The sequence below is a fragment of the Manacus candei genome, unplaced genomic scaffold (genome assembly GCF_025592945.1).
Source record: "Manacus candei isolate 608988 ecotype Guabito, Panama unplaced genomic scaffold, ASM2559294v1 h1tg000003l, whole genome shotgun sequence".
Classification (NCBI taxonomy): domain Eukaryota; kingdom Metazoa; phylum Chordata; class Aves; order Passeriformes; family Pipridae; genus Manacus; species Manacus candei.
In genome coordinates, this window is record NW_026138051.1 from 12,436,309 (window position 1) to 12,455,148 (window position 18,840).

Consider the following 18,840-nt stretch of genomic DNA (forward strand, 5'->3'; position numbering starts at 1 on the left):
GACACAGCCTGTTGTACCACTTCTGTACATCTCACTACACTTCATGGCTCGTCACAGGATAGATTTACTCTGTCCCCTCCCTAAGAATGGTTTAAAAATTAGAACCACATTTCTCAGATAGGCTTCAAATCCAGGGCAAAGATAAAAGAAAAAAAAGGGGGGGGGGGGCGATGCAGAAGTATAAGAAAGAAAGAGAGAGAGGACAAAAGTGATGTGCTCAGAGTTGGTTTGGTTTCAGTCCACACCATAAAACCCATCCATCTCAAAGCTCTTCCGATGGAGCCCAGCATGTGCCTTTGACACTGCACATCGTGTCAGCAGGTCTGCAGCATTTTGATGTTTGGTATCAAACAGAGGCCTTATTAAAAAGCTTTCTTGTCATGATCTATCCAAAGAGGAGCCTTTTGTCTTTCCCCTCTTGCTGGCTATGCTCATTCCAACACACCTGATCATCACTTTCAGGAAGAGGATTAATGGAGGATACCTATGCTTTGCAGGTGACTGAGTGCCTTTGCTGGAAAAATGTGCATCCCATAAAGGCATGAAATAAGTCCAGCTGAGTGATGATGGTCTCACAACATCCCACAGGGGTGGCCACCCATTTACCCCACCCTTTAAGTCAATAATTTGTCTTTAACCCTTTCCTGTTTCGAGAAAGCTGGAAAAACTGAGTTAGGTAAAGAGGACAGTGCTCTAGTTTAAAGACTCTGAGCTTTTTTCCTGATTGAGGAAAGGGCTTCAGAAGGCAGTGTGGACTAGAGAAGGTGGCATCAGCCTGGGAAGACAAAATCTGGGATTTATTTGCTGCACTGGCCTGCATCTTGAGTAGCTTAATTCCTCTCACTGCACCAAGCTTCATTCCCATTCCTTCACTAGCTTGGCTATTTACATTAGTCATTCCCTGAACTGAAGCTGCTTTTACAGTTGTATGACACCTGCTAAAATTCACCATAACCAATATTTGTTAATTCATCATAAAAATTTTGTGTTAAAACACAAATGTTCAATTACTTTTATGTAGTCAGATCACCAAATTCAATATTCTCACATAACTTAGCATGCCCCTGGTTTAAAATGTATGGACACTAATTTGGAATCTCTTTTAATTATGTCTGATACATACAGGGCTGCCAAGGATGAAGGTTTTAATGTCATCATTTAAAGCTAACATGGTGCCACATCCCATTATCCAAATTAGGGCAGAATATTCAGTGAACTCAGTTGAATGAGAATCTGTACCTTTATGGGCATTAATTATTCCACAATTGGGATTTAGGGAAGATACCCTCAAGGAATCAAAGGGAGTTAAGCTCCAGCTCATTTCTGTTCAAGAGATTTGAGCTCTTCATTTCTCCAAGCTCTTTTGCAAACATCACTCTAACTTTACGTCAGTTCCAGCTCAAGACAGCCACAGAGAACAGGTATGCTAATAAATTTATAAATCTTGACCTTTTTTCCCTGTAGTACTTAATTCACCAGTTTCCAGCCCAGCACTATGCTAGGAAAGCAGAACTGGAGGTATGCACTACTTTGGCTCTTTTTTCACCAAGTAGGATGTGAAAATACTTAAGAAGCAACCAGCCCCATTCTTCACCCCAGTGTGAGAAGTTTGACACAAAAATTGGAAAGATAATAAATCATGAGATATATATTTAAGACTATACAACAACTCTGTAACCACCAGCAAGGTTCAGCTGGTTTCTCAAAACCATCCTGAGCCCTACTCTTCCCGTCTCAAAGCAAAATTATAGCCGAAGATACCATAAACTCAAAATATTTTACCATGTTTAGGCGAAAATAATGGTGATTTTGATCTGGGTGGATTTTCTGGCCGAGGAGCCACCAGCTGGACGGGCCGCACGTGTTTATCCAAGAGCTTCTTGAAGCAGGACTGCCGATTCTCAAACATGCTCCGAACGTTCTCAAGCTTGACCTGCACCGACTGGATCTGGCACTGCAGAGAGTGAAGAAGACTCTTGTGATCAAATAAACACCATTATTTTGCACTTTGACCCAAACCAGAGAATTATAAAGGTGACAACACCCCGTCACAGTCCAACCTTGCTTTTTACTTGTGTAAGGAACTAGAGGGGTTGCTTACCTTCAACTCAGATGTTAAGACTGACTCGAAATCGTAATGTAGGGCTTGGGGATCATAGTTTAAGTAGGCTGAAGAGCTTTCAAGAAATCTTTCTATGTCCTGGAGAGCTTTCTGAGCGCCTTCTTTAGACTGGCACTTATCCATTTGCTGGTTGGCAAGCAGGTAGGCACCTTCATCACAGCACTGCAGAGCCTGGTAACAGCACAGGGCAAGCACAGGGAGCCAGACCGTCAGCAGCACCCCTACTACAGCAAAGTTCCCATGAGGAATGTCATTTTCTGGATCTATATTTTCAACATGGAGCTAACTAGCACTCCTAAAGACCTCAGCAGTTACTGTGTTTTGATTAGAAAGTAGAAAGACCACATTTTTTCTGGAGGGTGATTGCAGTCCTCAACATACCCAGCCAAGTTATGCTCCCACTTGTACCTGGATAAAACCAGTGGTATAACAGACACAGAAGCACTATTTAGTGCATAGTTGAACCAAATGATAAGCAGATCTTTATTTATCTGGCTCAGAAAGCTGAAGTGGGCACTGTGGAGTTTACAACAAGACTGGCAGATTTCTTGAGATAAATAAAAGCCTGGCTCTGTGCAGACCTCAACTGAGAGGAATGATCAAAAGTAATTGCATTCATGTTTTTAAAAATAATAAAGATTTTAAATTGCAGTCAACACTTGACATGTGCAGGCAACAGGTGAATGCCAGGCTGGGGTTCAATTGGCACTCACACACTGTGGTGTGCACAGGTGGGCGAGGATGCTCCAGCCAAGAACAACAGAGAATCTCCAATTCTGTGAACAGGAAGAGAGACCATGGAGAGCAGTACCATGTTGTGCTCCAGCAAAGCCCACAGGCTAGACCCCTGACACCAACCAGGACTGCAAGGAGCCCAGGAGAGGCTACTGCTGCACAGCTCAGAGGCTGTCAAGGAACTGTCTGTCCCCACAGACCAGTGCAACACTGAAGTGGAGCACACAGAGAGGAAAAACAAGTTCTCCAGTCCCCAAAACAGTGAAAGGGAACAGGGTCAAACTTCACTGTTTCTCTTAATGGCCTCAAGCATATTACAGCCGTGTGCCTTCTGGCCTAATTACCGTGAATTTCCCTAAATGAATATTCGATGCTGATTAAGATATCAAGGAGTGTTGGAACCACATGACTCCACTTCCACGCTAGCACACAGCAGCTGTGCCTATCTACCAATCTGTCAACTTTATTTTACACCGAGCTACGTTCATTCTTAATAAATCACTCAGAAAAAAAGGGCTGGAGTTTATCTGAAAGCATTACCCCTACTGCACTGGTACAAAAACCTCCAAAGTCAATTAATACATGGATGCAGCATGAAAGCACAACCAAGAGCAGCAGCTGAACTTTGGTGTTCTGAATTGCCCTCCAGAGATACCCACATCCTTCTGCTGACTTCACAGCACAAGTAGATTTCTGTTTGCTAACTTCCCCAGCTAAGTGAGGGGTGAGGCACTCCTCCAGCCTTTAGGGAACACTTTCCTACCATTAACTGAAGCAAAGCTGCAAATTTCAGGTGCTTCCAGCTAAGAGGTAGAGAGGATAACTCCAAGGAGAAGCTAATTATCTGCTTCTCAGAGCACTGTGTCTCTGAACTCTACCTGCTGAAGCCGGGTATGAAGATCCAAGGTCTTCTGCAGTCGCATCTGCTTCCTTTTGATCTCATCAGACAAGACATCAGAATGGTGCCGCAGCTCATTGCATTGCTGGCAGATTAAGTTGAGTGCGTAGTGATGATTTGCTGCTAGCTGGTGTCCATGCAGTATCACCACCTGAGCCTTCCCTATCAGATCCTTCAGTGAAAGGAAGAGAATGGATTGCACACTTACTGAAATAATGTCAAAATGTCTACACATAACAACATGCACTTTCTTGTTTTACCACATTTCAGGCACACGTGGAGATAAAGGCCATTAGGAGTAGACAGAATGGGTCAGTTACGCAGGATAAAAGGGTATCCATCCTCTTGGGAAAAAAAACTTTTGTTATCCATAAAGAGGATGAAGAAGAAAACAGATTTCTCCAAACTAGCAATGCTGTGAGTGCCTGCTGTCTCCAGGAACCATGCCCTGAATAAAATGCAGCTGATGCCCAGTTTAGGCACACTATGCTCACAAGCATCAAAGAGAACTGGAGCAGTTTGGGGTGAAAACAAACCAGGCCCTTTGTAGCAGATCTTGATGCACACACTGTCTTTTCTGTACACCTTGGTCAGTGTAATGGTTATGGTTTCTCCAGGGCTGGTTTTCTGCTGATACTGCTTCCCTGCTGCACCCTGCCTGCCTGACCTTTTGTTTCTCCTCCCTCTCTTCACAAACACTTCTTCCAAATGGACAAGAAGCTTTAGACCTTTCCCTAAGACTCTTATTTGCTCATTTTCTATGTCCAGATCCCTCAGGATTTCTCTGCTGACCCTGCCCCATGTGCCAAGCACATCCCTTTGCAAAAGTCACATCCTCAGTTGGGATCCTGTGAATCATCACTCTTCTTTCCCCTACAACTCTTAGTCTTCACCCATATGTTAAGTCAGAGACACGTCAGGATAGCAAGTTCTTTTTGCCTCTCCATGTGCCTGGTAACAAGTCTCTATTAGCACAGCTAAAGCACTTAAAATACAAATCATTTTTCTTCCAGCTCATTAAATCCCACGCCTCCCCCATGTTCAGACATTTATCTGTTCCGGATTTTCATGGTGGCTCAGTAATTTATTTTAACTATGATAATTAGATACCCTGTTTCTGGCTTTCAGAGTGATCACAGCACCACTGCACAGAGCAAAGACGTGAAATCGATCCTTCCATACAGCCACTTGCCAACAAATTACACCAGAACCAGGTAACTTCAGGAAACACCTCCTACCACAAACACAGAATGTGGCTCTTGTGTTTCATTAGTGCCTCTTTCTGTGTAAGATTATCTCACCTGAGCCATACCATCGAAATGATCCAAGTCCTTGAGCCTCTGCTTCACTTGGGCAACACTGTCCCCAGTGTCGGGAAGCTCCGCTTGCTGACCCATTAAAAATTCAATGGCATTCTTGACCTAGACACAAAGAAGAAGACTGCTGCAAAGGGATACAAAGCACAGGCAGAAAATCATTCTGAGACCAAAATTAATCACACTTTAGCTAAGATTGCTAAATCCAATAATAAAACTAATGTCCAAGAACTAATTTCTAAATTCAGAGATGCTTCTATCAGCAAAATCCATGCGACTGCAGGGTAGGGATACCTAAATTAGCTCTAAATGAGGAAGCACAGTGGTCTCCCCAAGCTAGCTAGCCCTGCCAGAGTCAAGGAAAAGCACTATAAATTAAATACTCTCAAAATAAAAAGCACAAAACTTCTCTCCCCTCCATTTCATCTCCAACTCTCCCTTCTGCCAGTGGAAGTGCATCTGCTCATACCTCTTGAAAACTTTGCTCAAACTTCCACAACTGCAAATATTGTTCCATTTTTAACTGATGTTTTTCCCAGAAGCCATCAAAAGCAGTCTCCATCTCACGCAGCTGACCAAGTAACCTTGAGCACAGAAAAAGGACAATATTGGAACAATTTGTAAACAGAGGACAAGCAGAGATGGACAAGCTGTAGATGTCTTCTGGACCCAAGGTCTCAGAAGAAGACAACAGATGTGTGTATATGTCTTGAGAAGATATCAGAGAGAATTTTAATGAAATCATCACTGCAGATGACAGCACCTGTGGGAACCAATTGTTGCTATCTCAATTTATCTGAGTAATACCTGGGAGCCTGGCACTGAAGAACCCCGCATTTGCTCCACAGCCTCATTGTAACAGCAGGGATAAAAATCAGAGCAGGTCTAAACCAACTGATAGAAGTCAAACAGCAACTTAACGGGCTTGGAACAAAATTCTGGTATCTTTGTCTTTGGTAGATGACCTAAACAACACATCTACACCTAAATAACTTGAATGTTTCCACTGAAAAATCAGGGAAATAACAAACACAGTGCACTTACCGATTCACAGTCTCCCAGTCTCCAGGCCTCTCATGGTGCTGGTCCTGACTGCATTCCTCAGTGTCAGGCTCTTCAAAACTGCTCAAAAGCAAGTTTCCCTCTTTTGTGACTGCTGTAATATCTTCCTGTATAACACAAAACATTTCTGATTCAGGCTACTTATTTTGAGGTAAGGATAAGTAATTTTGTGTTTCTCCTGCCTTAGTTTCCCTGTGTGAAATGAAGCACCAATATCCAAAGGACTCCCAGAAGATGTTTTAGTTCTTTTAACATGGAATTAGCTCCTGGAGCTGCAGGAGGCCACAAAATTATTTGAGAGGCAGGAGGACAGCACTGCCATGGCTCTCTCTTGATGAGCAGGTGGGGGTTGTATGAGACATCTATGCACAAGTTCAAGTCTTCAAGCAAGTAGGTTGGGCTTCTCCATCGAGGTCATGACAGCAGGTTGTAGAAAGAGCACCCCACTGTGGGACAAAGACTGAGACCACATGGCATCATCACTTACTACAACCTCTACATACAAAATCAACACTTCCAGTATAACACCCACTCGTAGACAATTTAAACCCTTGCTGTGTTCATTAGCATCAGCTGAGGTGCTTTGTGCTTTGCTGGGCTCAGCCCCAAAGCAAACAGGTGTGTTTAGTCAATTATTTTCAGGAAAAAGACACCAAACACAGAGATGAGAAAGAGGGAGAAAATGCATGTAGGTGATGAACAGAGTCAGAAGAGGCCCTGAAGGAGGGACCTGTGTATGGCCGCACTGGACAGGCAGGTACCGGAGGAGTAAGAACCCATCCTAAGAGATAGTCAAGTCTCCATTGCAAGAGAAACAACAGCAAAACGACTTCAGGGAGAAGATACAGAAAACTCAGACTTGCTTAAATGTCTGCCTGCCCCTGATAACTCACAGCAACCTAAACATAACAGCATCTTCAGTGCAGCAGCCCAGGAAAACAACACAGCTGCAGGAGCGTCTCCTCTACCACATGCAGTCAGCTGCCTGTTTGCAACCCTATCACTAAAATGTCCTGGAAGATGACTGCAAGGCAAAAACCCTATCTCCTTTTGATACTACCATATCCAGGAGACTCAGAAGGGAAGAGGAATTATGTAGCATGCTTTAGTCTGCAGGTGGCTGTTATTTCATCCTCTTACATCTCAGTCTCCAGAGCCCTGCATTCCTCTTTTGATTCAAAGCTGTTCATTATCCACAAGGCAAAGTAGCCTGACTGTCAAACAGGTGTTAACTTGACTTTTTCCTGTTCAGTATATCAAAGAGGTTAATTTCTTAGTTACTTTGTTTAATTAGTTTCTGTCATTTTTTATTGTGCCTGCAATCAGCTTCTGTTCAGTATCACAGCTACATAAATTATTCTGATCAACTCATTATTTGAATTCAGCAATCAGCTGTACCAATCCTGGGGTTGTCATGAGAGAGATTAGGATCCAGTGTCTTGCTGTCACCACAATCTGTGCACAGTTTCTCATCTGCTTTCATCTTTCATGGTCTTAGAAGGAACATAAGAAAAAAGTCCAACAGATCTCATTTCAGTCAAAAGCCAACGGGTGGTTTTGATATTTGAAATTAATGGATGAGGAATTAAAAGCAAGAGATGCCTTGTACTTAGTGATGCTGTGCTTTATATGCAAATGAAAACACATTACATGTTTTATTTCTCCACAGGGGCAAGTGGGTATTACTGGCTGGTTTATACACAGAAATACATTGTGTAGTTGATATTTGCCCCCTGTACTTTGGCTACAAAGTCCTCAGCATGAAACTTAAGTCAGTAAGTCATACTGTAATAGATGCAGCTGCTGTTTCATACTACTCTCCTCATTTTCAAAGAAGAAATAAAGGCCCATTGGCAGTATCTATAATGATACTTCCTATATGTGCACACATACATTTATGCCTACACACAGAACACTTTGGATGTCATTTTCAGTATTTCTTACAGACAGATTTCTGGGAACTCGCTGTCAGGTGAATGACAAATGATTATTAATGAAAACAGATACACTTCTTTGGTAAATAAAACCTGTCAGAAAGCAAAAGACCTCATTCTTCAGCCACACAGAATGACTGTTAACACAGGAATCATTTCTGAAGTGAGTGGTTGGGGACACACCCATACTGCTCCCTGAAAGATGCAGGAGCACCAAAGACAACAGCTTGATAAAGCAGCAGCTAGTTGCACTAAAGCTTCCACTGGCTTCTTTAATAATATTAATAACAATCAAAAATAGTTGAAAAAAAAATTAAAATATTAATGAAACAAATGTTGTTCAGGCAAAAGATGAAGGCTCACATGAAGACAGGGATTGTGTTGTGAATGTCTGTACCATGTGTTCACACAAAATCTTCATCTTGGATGCTCTCCAGCACAGTTCCCTTAAGTCCCCTCAGAGAAGCTGCATCAGGCAGAGGGAGCTGGGGACAAACCATCCCTCCAGACCTGCTGATGAGCTTTGTGTGCAGCTTTGTCCAGCCACAGGGGTGAAGTAAAGGGAATCCCAACTGAGGGCATGAACATGCAGGTGACAAAGCCTCCCACCACCCTCCTGGCAGCGAGACGTGCTGAGCGCATGGGAGGAGCAGGCTGCAGACACCGACTGCTGCAGCCAGCAAGGAGGCGGCAGCTGAGACAGTTTGCTGGATGCTGGCAGGGTAACTTGCTCAAGTGGATGGCAAATGTATGGGCAACACACAGAAACAGTCATGCTGTGTTCTGTTTTGTCTGTCAACACGTACACATGCATGGGAGGGAAGGAGGAGTGTGCAAAACAAACAGGCAAAACAGACAGGCAAACACCAGAAATCCCATCTTGCTGTGCAAGCAGCAGAGCTGCTGGTGAGACACACCTTGAGCTGGTAGTACTTCTCCGTGCGCAGGGCCAGGATGCGCTCGATGGAATACATGTCGTCGGGCAGCTCGGTCTCTGCCAGCTCCATGCCAAAGGACTGTAACATCTGTGCAATTTCCTTCACGGTTAGTGCAAAACTCTCTATGGCCTGGTGGGAGACGATAATTGCAATCAGCCTGGGATTCAGGGTATTCCTACAGCTCCTTAAGAGTGTGTGACGAGCCAAGGCTGAGATGTGCAAGGGAGCCCAACAACTTGCTCGGAGAGAGGTGGGTGGGATGTCCATGGCAGACAGAGTGGACATCCCATGCTTGGCCAGGTGGCTTGCAGTGCAGACTGAATCTGCCATAGGATTGTATTGGGCAGAGATACTTCACGCTTTGCTTTCTGCTGTTCTTGTACACTGAGATTGTTCCTACCACATACTGGAGATCTACAGCAGAAGTCATCCCAAGATCCATCTCACATATTCCTGTAATTCCTCTTCTATTATCCTTCTCCTCTGATTAACTCACACAAGCAACCATCACCAGACAGTGGGGTTTTGGAGTTGTATTTGGCTTCCTGGTGATGGATGTCTCCATTTTTGCAAGCCCAAAGGGTGGGTTACAGGCAGTCTGGCACCACAACCACCTCATCTGCAGATTCACCAAGAGGACAAGGGATGGAGCTAAGCAGGGTGCCAGAGACAAACTGGAAAGAGTGGGGTGAAAATAAGTGCTGTTGGTAGCTCCCCAGCACTTCCCTGCCAGCCAGTGGGAGCTCTGGACAGCAGATGGCTCCCACACCACTGGACAAGGTGGGGGGTCTCACACCTGGCTTGGTGCTCCAGCTCCAATTTTGAGAACAGAATAATCATAGAATCATGGAATCATTTAGGTTGGAAAATAAACTCAAATGTAACTGGTTGCAGTTATATATTTCTTTTAAAAGCATTTATTTTCCATGGAAATTTCAGGAAATGTTTCATGACCACTCTACAAGGGAATTTTGAGAGAAGTTTTTCAGATGGCACATCTACCGTGGGCAGCTATGGTGTAGAAACTATGTTTTTCTTACATTAAAATGTTTTGTCACTCATTTTGTCATTTTTATCTCCAAGTGTGAGAGTCATGCCATTATCACTTTAACACATCTTGAAAAAGAACAAAACTAAAAGCAAAAAATCTTCAAAAATCATTAATTTGGCAGTGCATTAGTGTGAACTGTCAAAAAGTTAATGGCACAAGCAATAGCTTGACTTATTCCAGCTACAGTCTTGTGCTTTTGTCTTCATACTGAGCTCCACACCTGCTGGTGTGAATGATGTTGCAGGACAAGGGGAACTGGGATGTCTGGTACATTTTCCATTAATGCTTTAGTTTGTTAGGAAGGTAATTAGGAATCCAAGCTGCCATTCATCTGGGAGGCAACATCCCAGGGAAAACCAAGAGTGTGCAGGAAGCATAGAAATATATGGCAAGGAACAGCTCAAGGAATTAAATGCCTGATTCCTGGCAATATTGAAGGAAAATTCTTGCAAGGAAAGGAAAAAAAAAATAAAAGGCAATTTTCTGAGTCCTCTGCATTTGGTCTGTATGAAGAATGCAGTTTCATTGCCCCAGTTCCCAAACACAGTTCTGATATTAATCACATGAAGCAACCATTATGAAAAAAGAAAAAGCCTATTTTGTATCTCCCATTAAGAGAATTTTAATAAAGATTTATGAAGACAGGTCTTCCGGGAGCAGTTTCAAAAGGAGCCTGAGGGATTTAATCATCCAGTTCCCTAGTAAACCCATCCAGTTCTTAATGCCACTTGGCTCCCTCGCATATCTCATCCAGCAGTTATAGCTGGTTTCAGGGGTTACTCTCAGCTCCCCACTGCTCACTGCCTTACTGAAAACCTTTCTCAGTGACTCCCAAAGACCAAGAGCCCGGTGCCCAGCCCCAGTACGTACAGTCCTGAAGATGACCCACTCGCTGTGGCAGTACTCCAGGGTGCCCCCAAACTCCGGGGTCAGTTGCTGCTCATCAATGTACGTCAGCAGGTCGCTCACCGAGCTCAGCATAACAACCTGCAGACAAGGCAACTCCGTTAGCTGGGGGATCATTGCTTCTACCCAGGTCACAGAGACCAAGCCTACCGATCTTTTATGCGTCTAAAAATTGGGGTTGCTTTAAATACTGTTCTAGAGCATTCTTCTTATGTTTATGGCTCAACACGGCTTTTATTTGTTGTATTTGGCCACTTCTGTAAGCCAGCCCTGATCTCCCAGGTGCTTTCTTCCTTAATGCAAAGCACAGTGAGATGCTGCAGTATCTGACTGCAGAACAGAGCTGAAAGCAAAAGTGATGCAGGTTTAAGCAAGGGATGACCAGAAAACTGCAAAAAATACATACATTTTAATAAGTTATGGAACGTTGGTCAGTTTCACATAAATATATACTCATGAGTTTTTGTGTGTCTAGATCTGCAATGGGATATGTCAGGAATTTACGAAACTGTGCAAATGACAAACATTTTAGAGAGAAAAATGTAAAGTTTGTGAAAATCATACTATTTCCTAAAGGAAAATATTGATTTCTTTTGTGTTTGTAATTGCATCAACCTTAGCTTCTATAAATTTACTTTTCTTCTCTTAATTATTCTCATTATATCCTATAATCAAGGTGATTTGAGAACTCTGGAAATTTTGACTTGAGAATATAAAACCATTTCAGCTGCTATTTTAGAAACAAATACCAAAATAATGTTGGCATGGAGTCTACACTGAGATGAAAATGGGTGGAATTCATAGCAAAAGCTTCAGTAGACATGTCTTTTGACTTTTCAGATGTTAAGCAAATTCCTGAGTATGGATTTATCCTCCCGAAAGGCATGCAGCCTATATAGGGGATGAGGACAAGCTGAGAAACTCATCACCCACTACCATGGGCACACTCTGTGGAGAGCAAACTGTGCTCAAGAGAGCTGGAAAATGCTACAGGAGAGACTTGGTGGAAATAGGGCATTTCTGGCAGAGGCACTGTGATTACTCTTCACATAGAATTACAGAATGGTTTGGGTTGGAAGGAACCTTAAGACCATAATGTTCCAACCCCCTGCCATGGACAGGGACACCTTCCACTAGACCAGGTTGCTCACAGCCTGGCCTTGAACAATTCCATGGATGGGGCATCCACAGCTTCTCTGGGCAATCTGTGCCAGTGCCTCACTACCCTCACAGGGAAGAATTTCTTCTTAATATCTAATCTACATCTCCCCTCTTTCAGTTTGAAGCCTGTCCTATCACTTTAGTCCTTGTCCAAAGTCCCCCTCCAGCTCTCTTGGAGCCGCTTTAGGCACTGAAAAGGGGCTCTAAGGTCTCCCTTCTCTTCTCCAGGCTGAACAACCCCAACTCCCTCAGACTGTCTCCATAGCAGAGATACTCCAGCCCCCTGAGCACCTCTGTGGCCTCCTCTGGACTTGCCCCAGCAGGTTCACGTCCTTCTTATGTTGGGACACTGTCAGCCCCTGACCTGAGTTGTACAGGCAGCCCCTGGTCATGCACAGGCACAACAACTCTGCACTCTCGTACCGGTAACTTGAGCAGAAAATCCTCCTGGCTGAACCGAAATCCAATGTCAGTGAAGGTGCGCTGGAAAAACCCCGTGGGACGAAGAACCATCACTAAGTGCAGGTTCCCTGGGAATGATGCCTGTAAGGAAATAGAGATGTCATTCACCTTGGGGATGTGGCAGGTCCAACAACAGCTTCCAAATGCACTGAAAAGAGGGGATTTTTACTATTTTAGTATTGCTTTTGATTGCTCCTGATGGCTTTTCCTTATTTTAGAAACAGGAGGGAGACACTGTAAGTAGTTTAGAGATACAAGGCCTAACTGCAGGAGGGTTGTCCAGCCCCAGTTCCCTTTGGAGCAGGTAGAAGTTCAGCCATATACCTTGAAGGGACACTTATTATAAACTTTAATAATATATATACTGTTCATCATTATAACTTAGAGAGTGAAATTACAACTTAGCAGGGAACAGTGGGCTGGAACATCGAGAGGAATGACAGATTGAGGAAGCAAAATTATTGCCAAACTTGCTAATCATCCCATAACTGCATTAAGCACACTCGTCTTGTCCTTGGTAATTACCAGGCAACATTTAATTTGTGGCAAGAATTTGGAATTTCCTGTCTACGCTGCTGGAGCCTTTTTTCAAGCATATGGTTGGCAGGTGCATTTTCAAATAGATCTGTGAAAAGGGTGCTTGAGAATGAAAAAGAATTTTTAAGAAAGTAGGAGTCACATCATTAAATTATGGATAAGCATATGATGCAAAGATTTGAGTTAATTAAGACATATGATTTACTCTGGGATCCTGCCAGGCCAGGTTACATTTCTCCATATATTCCTCCTTATATTATTCTCCTCCATGAAACATCATAATAGTATCTATACCAAGGATGAGAATAATGAACATGTTTAGGTATTTTGCACTTCGGGGCACTTAATCTGTGCCTCCAAAACAAAGATCACCCCCATAAACATGCATTAGTGTTGTTCAAAACAGCCACGATTTACTCTTGAGATCTGACATCCATGAAATCATTTGCTGTCACTCATTTGCTATGTTTTCTTTGGTAGGAAGGCTCAGGTTGTGGCTTCCACTGCCCACAACTTCACTTAGAAATGGACAGTGACTTTTAGGATCATATAAGCCACATAAATTCAATATATTGATCTGGTGTTATTTTAAGTAGGAACAGAAAAAAAAATTAATGTGAATGAAATACCAAATTCATAGCCTTTGGAAGTCAACAAGAATGGTGCCAGGGACAAGGATTTGGCACTAGAAACAACAGCAAACCATTAAATAACAGAGACACTTGTGCTGGCTCCAGGCCCTGGGTCCTGTGCTCCTGCTACACAGCACCTGGGTAGCACGTAACGTCTCCAAAAAGTCTGCTGTCCCCAGGTACACAGGGATGACTACACATGGCAGACTCCAGGAATCAACTTCCATTCCCATGACACCTGTAGATGGACCAAAAGTCTAAATGTGGCCATGGAGTCACCAGACCTTTGCAGCTCTGAGACAGGACTTGCCCAAGAAAGTGTGGGTGAGGACCTGCAGGAGATGCAGGTTCAGGTCCCTGCTTAATTAGCTCTACAAGGAAGCTCATCTCTCCTGCAAGACAACCCCAGGCAGGCCCTCCAACAGCACAGCTAATAGATGCAGCTCAGGACTTTTATCTTGATCCTCCCATATTACTAGAAAGAAAATCATCCACAGACTACTGGATATCTCAGAGGAGCTGGAGTGGTTCCTCACTTTGAGAAAAATCTCTGCCTGGGATGCAGCAACCTTCACTGAGGAAAGCACCATCAGAACTGGCACTGGTTTGTAGACAATGCTGTAAATTCTCAGTTCACTCAAAATGTCTAATATTTCACTGGAAAGTCTCTGGTAAGCTCGACACTCATCTTCCAGCATGTCCCAGACAAGCAGACTGCCTTTCCCACTTCACTGTGCTGACTCTCCATTGGAGCTGGTAAATACTCCTACTGCTCTTTCCAGGCCTGTTGGCTGACCTGGCTAGTCCTTGGCACTGTCATGCTCTGGCACATCCCACAGCACTAGGACATCCCATGGAAAGACCTGTCAGTCTGTATTCATGGCTTTGTTGTGCCCATCCCTGCAGAGCTGTGAGTACATCACGTGTTATTCCCTCATGCCCACCCTTATGTCCCTGTTTACCTCATTCTACATCCTCATCATTTCCCAGTGGGCATTTCTCTGCAGACAGGACAACAGTAACATCCCCCAACAAGGTTTCAAAGTTCTCACCAAGAAGCCACAATGAGCTGCAGACCTCAAAGGGCAGGATGCTGTTCCTCCAAGATAGGCCCTGTGCTCCTGCCATTAATGGCTCAAACTGACTTGAACTAAAACCTTGTGAGGGCAGTGGCCTTACATTGTTTTAAAGGATCTCAGAGGCTGCAACTTGAGGTCCTTCTGCACGGTTGTGAGTTCACTGCATGTGAATCCAATGGTGAAGTTCCACAGAGCTTTGGGAAAGTTGCTGTTTCCAGTTCAGAAACACAACTGCCTGTTCAGGTCTATGAACTTTAGGCTCCTACCTTGATCCCCTTCTGAAAAAATGCATTAGGAATATCTTTGAGAAGAACAACAAGTCAGAAATTCCTCTTTCCTTGATCTTACCTCATTATCTCCCTTCATTCCCTGTTCCCTTTAACCCCAAGCTTTGCCATCTCCTACTCCTTCCAGTCCTTTTTATCATGTACCCTTTGGGTGCTCAGCAAATTCCCTGGAGAGAGGGGCTGGGTGTCCAAACCATATTCCCCCATGGGAACCTGCAGACTTTGAATGTCTTCTCCTATGAGCCCTTGAGCAGGAAACCTACAGCTCCAGGAAGGTGGACCAGCAACCAGGTTGCAAGCAGAGCTGCCTGCCAAAACTACACTGCAACAGTGAAAAGGTGTGAAATGCCTGTCTGAGAGCAGAGATGCCCTTGGACCCCGCTGGTTTCACAAATGCAGGATGCCAACACATTCCACCCGGGTTTCCAGGACAGGTGATTTGATTTCTGTTCAGTTTAGAAAGCATTTTGGGATTTTTCAGCTGATCTTATATACATAGGATCAAGGTCAGCACTTACAAGTAGCTACAGAACAAGAAACACAGCTTTGTAAATGATACCTAATGCATTTCAAGCATGGAAAAAAATGAACAAGCCGAAAAATAAGCTTCCAGAAAGACAGACACCAATCAAACTATGTCCTGTGCCCCCCTAGAGGCTTAAGGGAAAGGATGAAATGTTAGAAAAAAATCACATAGACCAATAATCCCTCAGATATAGCATTCCTGAAGGGACTATATTTTTTTTGATCATTGCTACAATTCCAGAGCTGAAGTGTAGATAAGTTTCCTGCAAACTGAAGTCTAATGCTACTGAAGACACTGCTGCAAAAACCCCTTTCCCACAATGTATGCAAGAAAGCAAAGACAAAAGGGTCCTTAAACTTGCCTTATGCTTTATCTTATAATTTATAACACTGCAAAGAATTGTGTGCATTTAATAAACTTTGGCTTATGTAACAAAGCACCTAAAGAACCCTCTGAACCCTTTGCCCTCTGCTACTCCTCTGCAGCATATCAGGAAAGGCAGGAAACTACCGGCGCAATTCCACTAAATCAGGCAGTTGGCAAAATTTCACTACTGTTAACTATCTCACTGACCAAAGCCCATGCTCACAACATCCTTCTCCTTACAAGGACACAGATATGTGTACCTTAAGGCCCCAGTTCAGCAACTTTTTTAAATGCACACTTAACTATAAGCACCTGATTTAATCAATAGGGACAAACTGGGCTAATAAAGCACAAGAAAGAACATGCACTGAAAGTATCACAGTTATTTCCTCCTTAGTGAATATCTCATCCTGACACATTGTGATTTCCCTCCCAGTTTTAGTTATTCAATTTTCAGGGAATATTCTTCCCTGCAGTTCACTGGGGCATCCCTGAGGTTGGTAATCAATAAACATAAAGAAAAAGCAGTATCTGCCAATAAGTTTGCTTCTGAGCACCAGAGTCTAAGGCCAGTGGTCCCCATACAGGTGCTGAAGTTAATGACTTTCTGCTGTCCCTTAAAGGAAAAGCATGTCATGCAACAAAATGCCAGATACTGCTAATGTGAGCCTTTAACTTCCCCCAGAGCCAGAATGAAAATCCCAAGCGCTCTGCTACCTTTATGTCAGCCGGCTGCATAATCAACCCCCCAAAGATGCTGTCAGCACCGCTGGGGCACCGACCATACCCAGGGCCCCCTCGCTGCCAGAGGTTTTCCCTTCCTGCAGGAGCAATGATAGAGCCTTTCCCCGCGGTTGGAGGGCGCCGGGAGCAGCACTGCGGGGCAGTGGTACCCAGCGCCCGGCTGCTGCCGCACGGAGGATGCTACTAAAATTCCCCTCGCGCTGCTGGATTCTAGCCGCTCCGGTCAATATTCCCGCTCCCTCCATCCTCCCCCCAGTCCAAAAAGGTCCCTGGCCGCCGCGGTGCGGCCCCCCCCGTCCTTGGGCGCTGCAGCACGCCGGGCCCGGAGCCTTACCGCATCCCGGCCGGCCCGCCGCCCGCCCCGCCGCGGGCCCGCCTCCGCCATCGCCCCGCGCCGCCGGGAGCGGATGGGATGGGGATGATCGGGATGGGGAAGGGATGGGAGCCGCGGCGCTGCCCGAGCTCGCCCCGCTGCCAGGGGGGCGGGCAGGCAGCTGTACAGGCAGGCAGGCAAACCCTGCCGGCACCCGGCTGGCAGCCCCGCTCTCCTCCCCAGTGCTGGGTTTGCTTTTAAGGTGGAATGCAAAAAATCATCCTGCAGACGGGGCCAGCTCTTTCCTTCGAGGATTGGGCTTTCAGCTTAGAGCTTTCATCCTTCCCTTTCCCTCTGTCATTATCTCCAAGGTACATTTTCAAGCCGTTTAGTATTTTAGGGGGAAACTAAGGAAAGATGCTATGGTCAAAACCTGAGGCTTGACCCCGGCAGTAGGGCATCGCTTCCCAAAGCCAGGAGTACCAGCATGAGCCTGGTTTGCCCATGCAATTAGAGACATACACAAAGAGTTAAATCAAAAAATCTGATATAAAAATTTTTCTGGATCAGATGCACAACCGCAGAGCTGCAATTGCATATACATATGCTCAAAAAATAGGACACACTCTGTATTTCAAATTCAGCTTCTTTGCACTCCTTTATTCCAAAATTACACAAAGATCAGAAAAAAAGATTTCTCTTATTGCAGCATGGCTTATAGTTTATGATTGGAAAGAACTAAAGATTTAATTTTTTGTTTTAGCTGCACAAAGGCAAGTCAAGATGCCTCCTGGACACAGAGACAGCTCTTTAGGGCCAGATTCTATTTTTAAGGCAAGATTCCCAAGTCTTAAGATTTAGTGGACACAGGTTTCCTGCTTCTCATACCTCTTTTCACAGATCACCTCCCCACCATTTACATGGACAGCCCTGATATTGTGGGCAAAGTCACTTCTCCACCCGGACACACAGAACATATAGCTACCCAAACAGGGTGTATGCTTAAAGGTCACACAGTAATTAAATTTACTTATTAAACACAAAATTAATGACACTTCTCTAGAAGCTACAAATTAGGACAGGATTTTTTCACATTTGAAACTTCCAAACTATGCAAAGCAACTACCTCATCCTTAAAGGGTGCTCTTGGTACTAGCACCTGTTCAAACACTGGCAGCAGAATTGAATTTTGATGATCACTTTAAAGAACTACTTTTTAAATGCTGCTTCTTCTCTAATGGTATGGCAACCACGCTTGGAAATTCCATTTATAACATTCCGAAAAATCAGAACCCAAAATCCTGCCAACAGTATCTTATGCACACCGCTAAAAGGGAACCCTCTCTTCCTCCTATGAGATGCTAACCAGCAAAATGCCATCAAAGCCAGCTATTTTTTACACTGAGTTCTGCTGTACCAGTACTAACTATCTGATTTATCTGATCTGACCAGAACCAGGTGAGCGTTTTCTTCCTCAGAATGTACCATTTACTTCATTCTCTATCAGATGGATCAATGCCTTTAACTGTTCAATGATTACAAGCAGAAACAAAGGCAATACAAACACACCCAGATTATTTTCATTGATTTACCCATATGGCATGTTCTTGTTGGGAAAGGATTTATCAATTAGCTCTACCTATCCACGTTAGTAGATCCATACAGCTATTAATATGACTTTTCAGTACCTCCATGCACTACTGTAAATCCATGCTCTGATTCCATAAGACACAACGCATTGCTGAGTTACAAAAACAGTACTTTTGAGATA

General features: G+C 44.1%; 1 protein-coding gene across 2 annotated transcripts in view; it reads right to left on the reverse strand.

Annotated features, from left to right (window-relative positions):
- The window catches only part of MCF2 (MCF.2 cell line derived transforming sequence), a 57,043-nt gene that overhangs the window by 21,129 nt on the left and 17,074 nt on the right, over positions 1–18,840 (reverse strand). For both annotated transcript variants that reach the window (XM_051792931.1, XM_051792924.1), the window contains exons 5-13: positions 12,547–12,666; positions 10,927–11,043; positions 8,985–9,134; positions 6,116–6,240; positions 5,541–5,655; positions 5,057–5,176; positions 3,736–3,927; positions 2,102–2,293; positions 1,783–1,954 (exon numbers count right to left, since the gene is read on the reverse strand). In XM_051792931.1, coding sequence (XP_051648891.1) covers positions 1,783–1,954; positions 2,102–2,293; positions 3,736–3,927; positions 5,057–5,176; positions 5,541–5,655; positions 6,116–6,240; positions 8,985–9,134; positions 10,927–11,043; positions 12,547–12,666 — 1,303 coding nt within the window. The remainder of the gene's footprint in view (positions 1–1,782; positions 1,955–2,101; positions 2,294–3,735; positions 3,928–5,056; positions 5,177–5,540; positions 5,656–6,115; positions 6,241–8,984; positions 9,135–10,926; positions 11,044–12,546; positions 12,667–18,840) is intronic.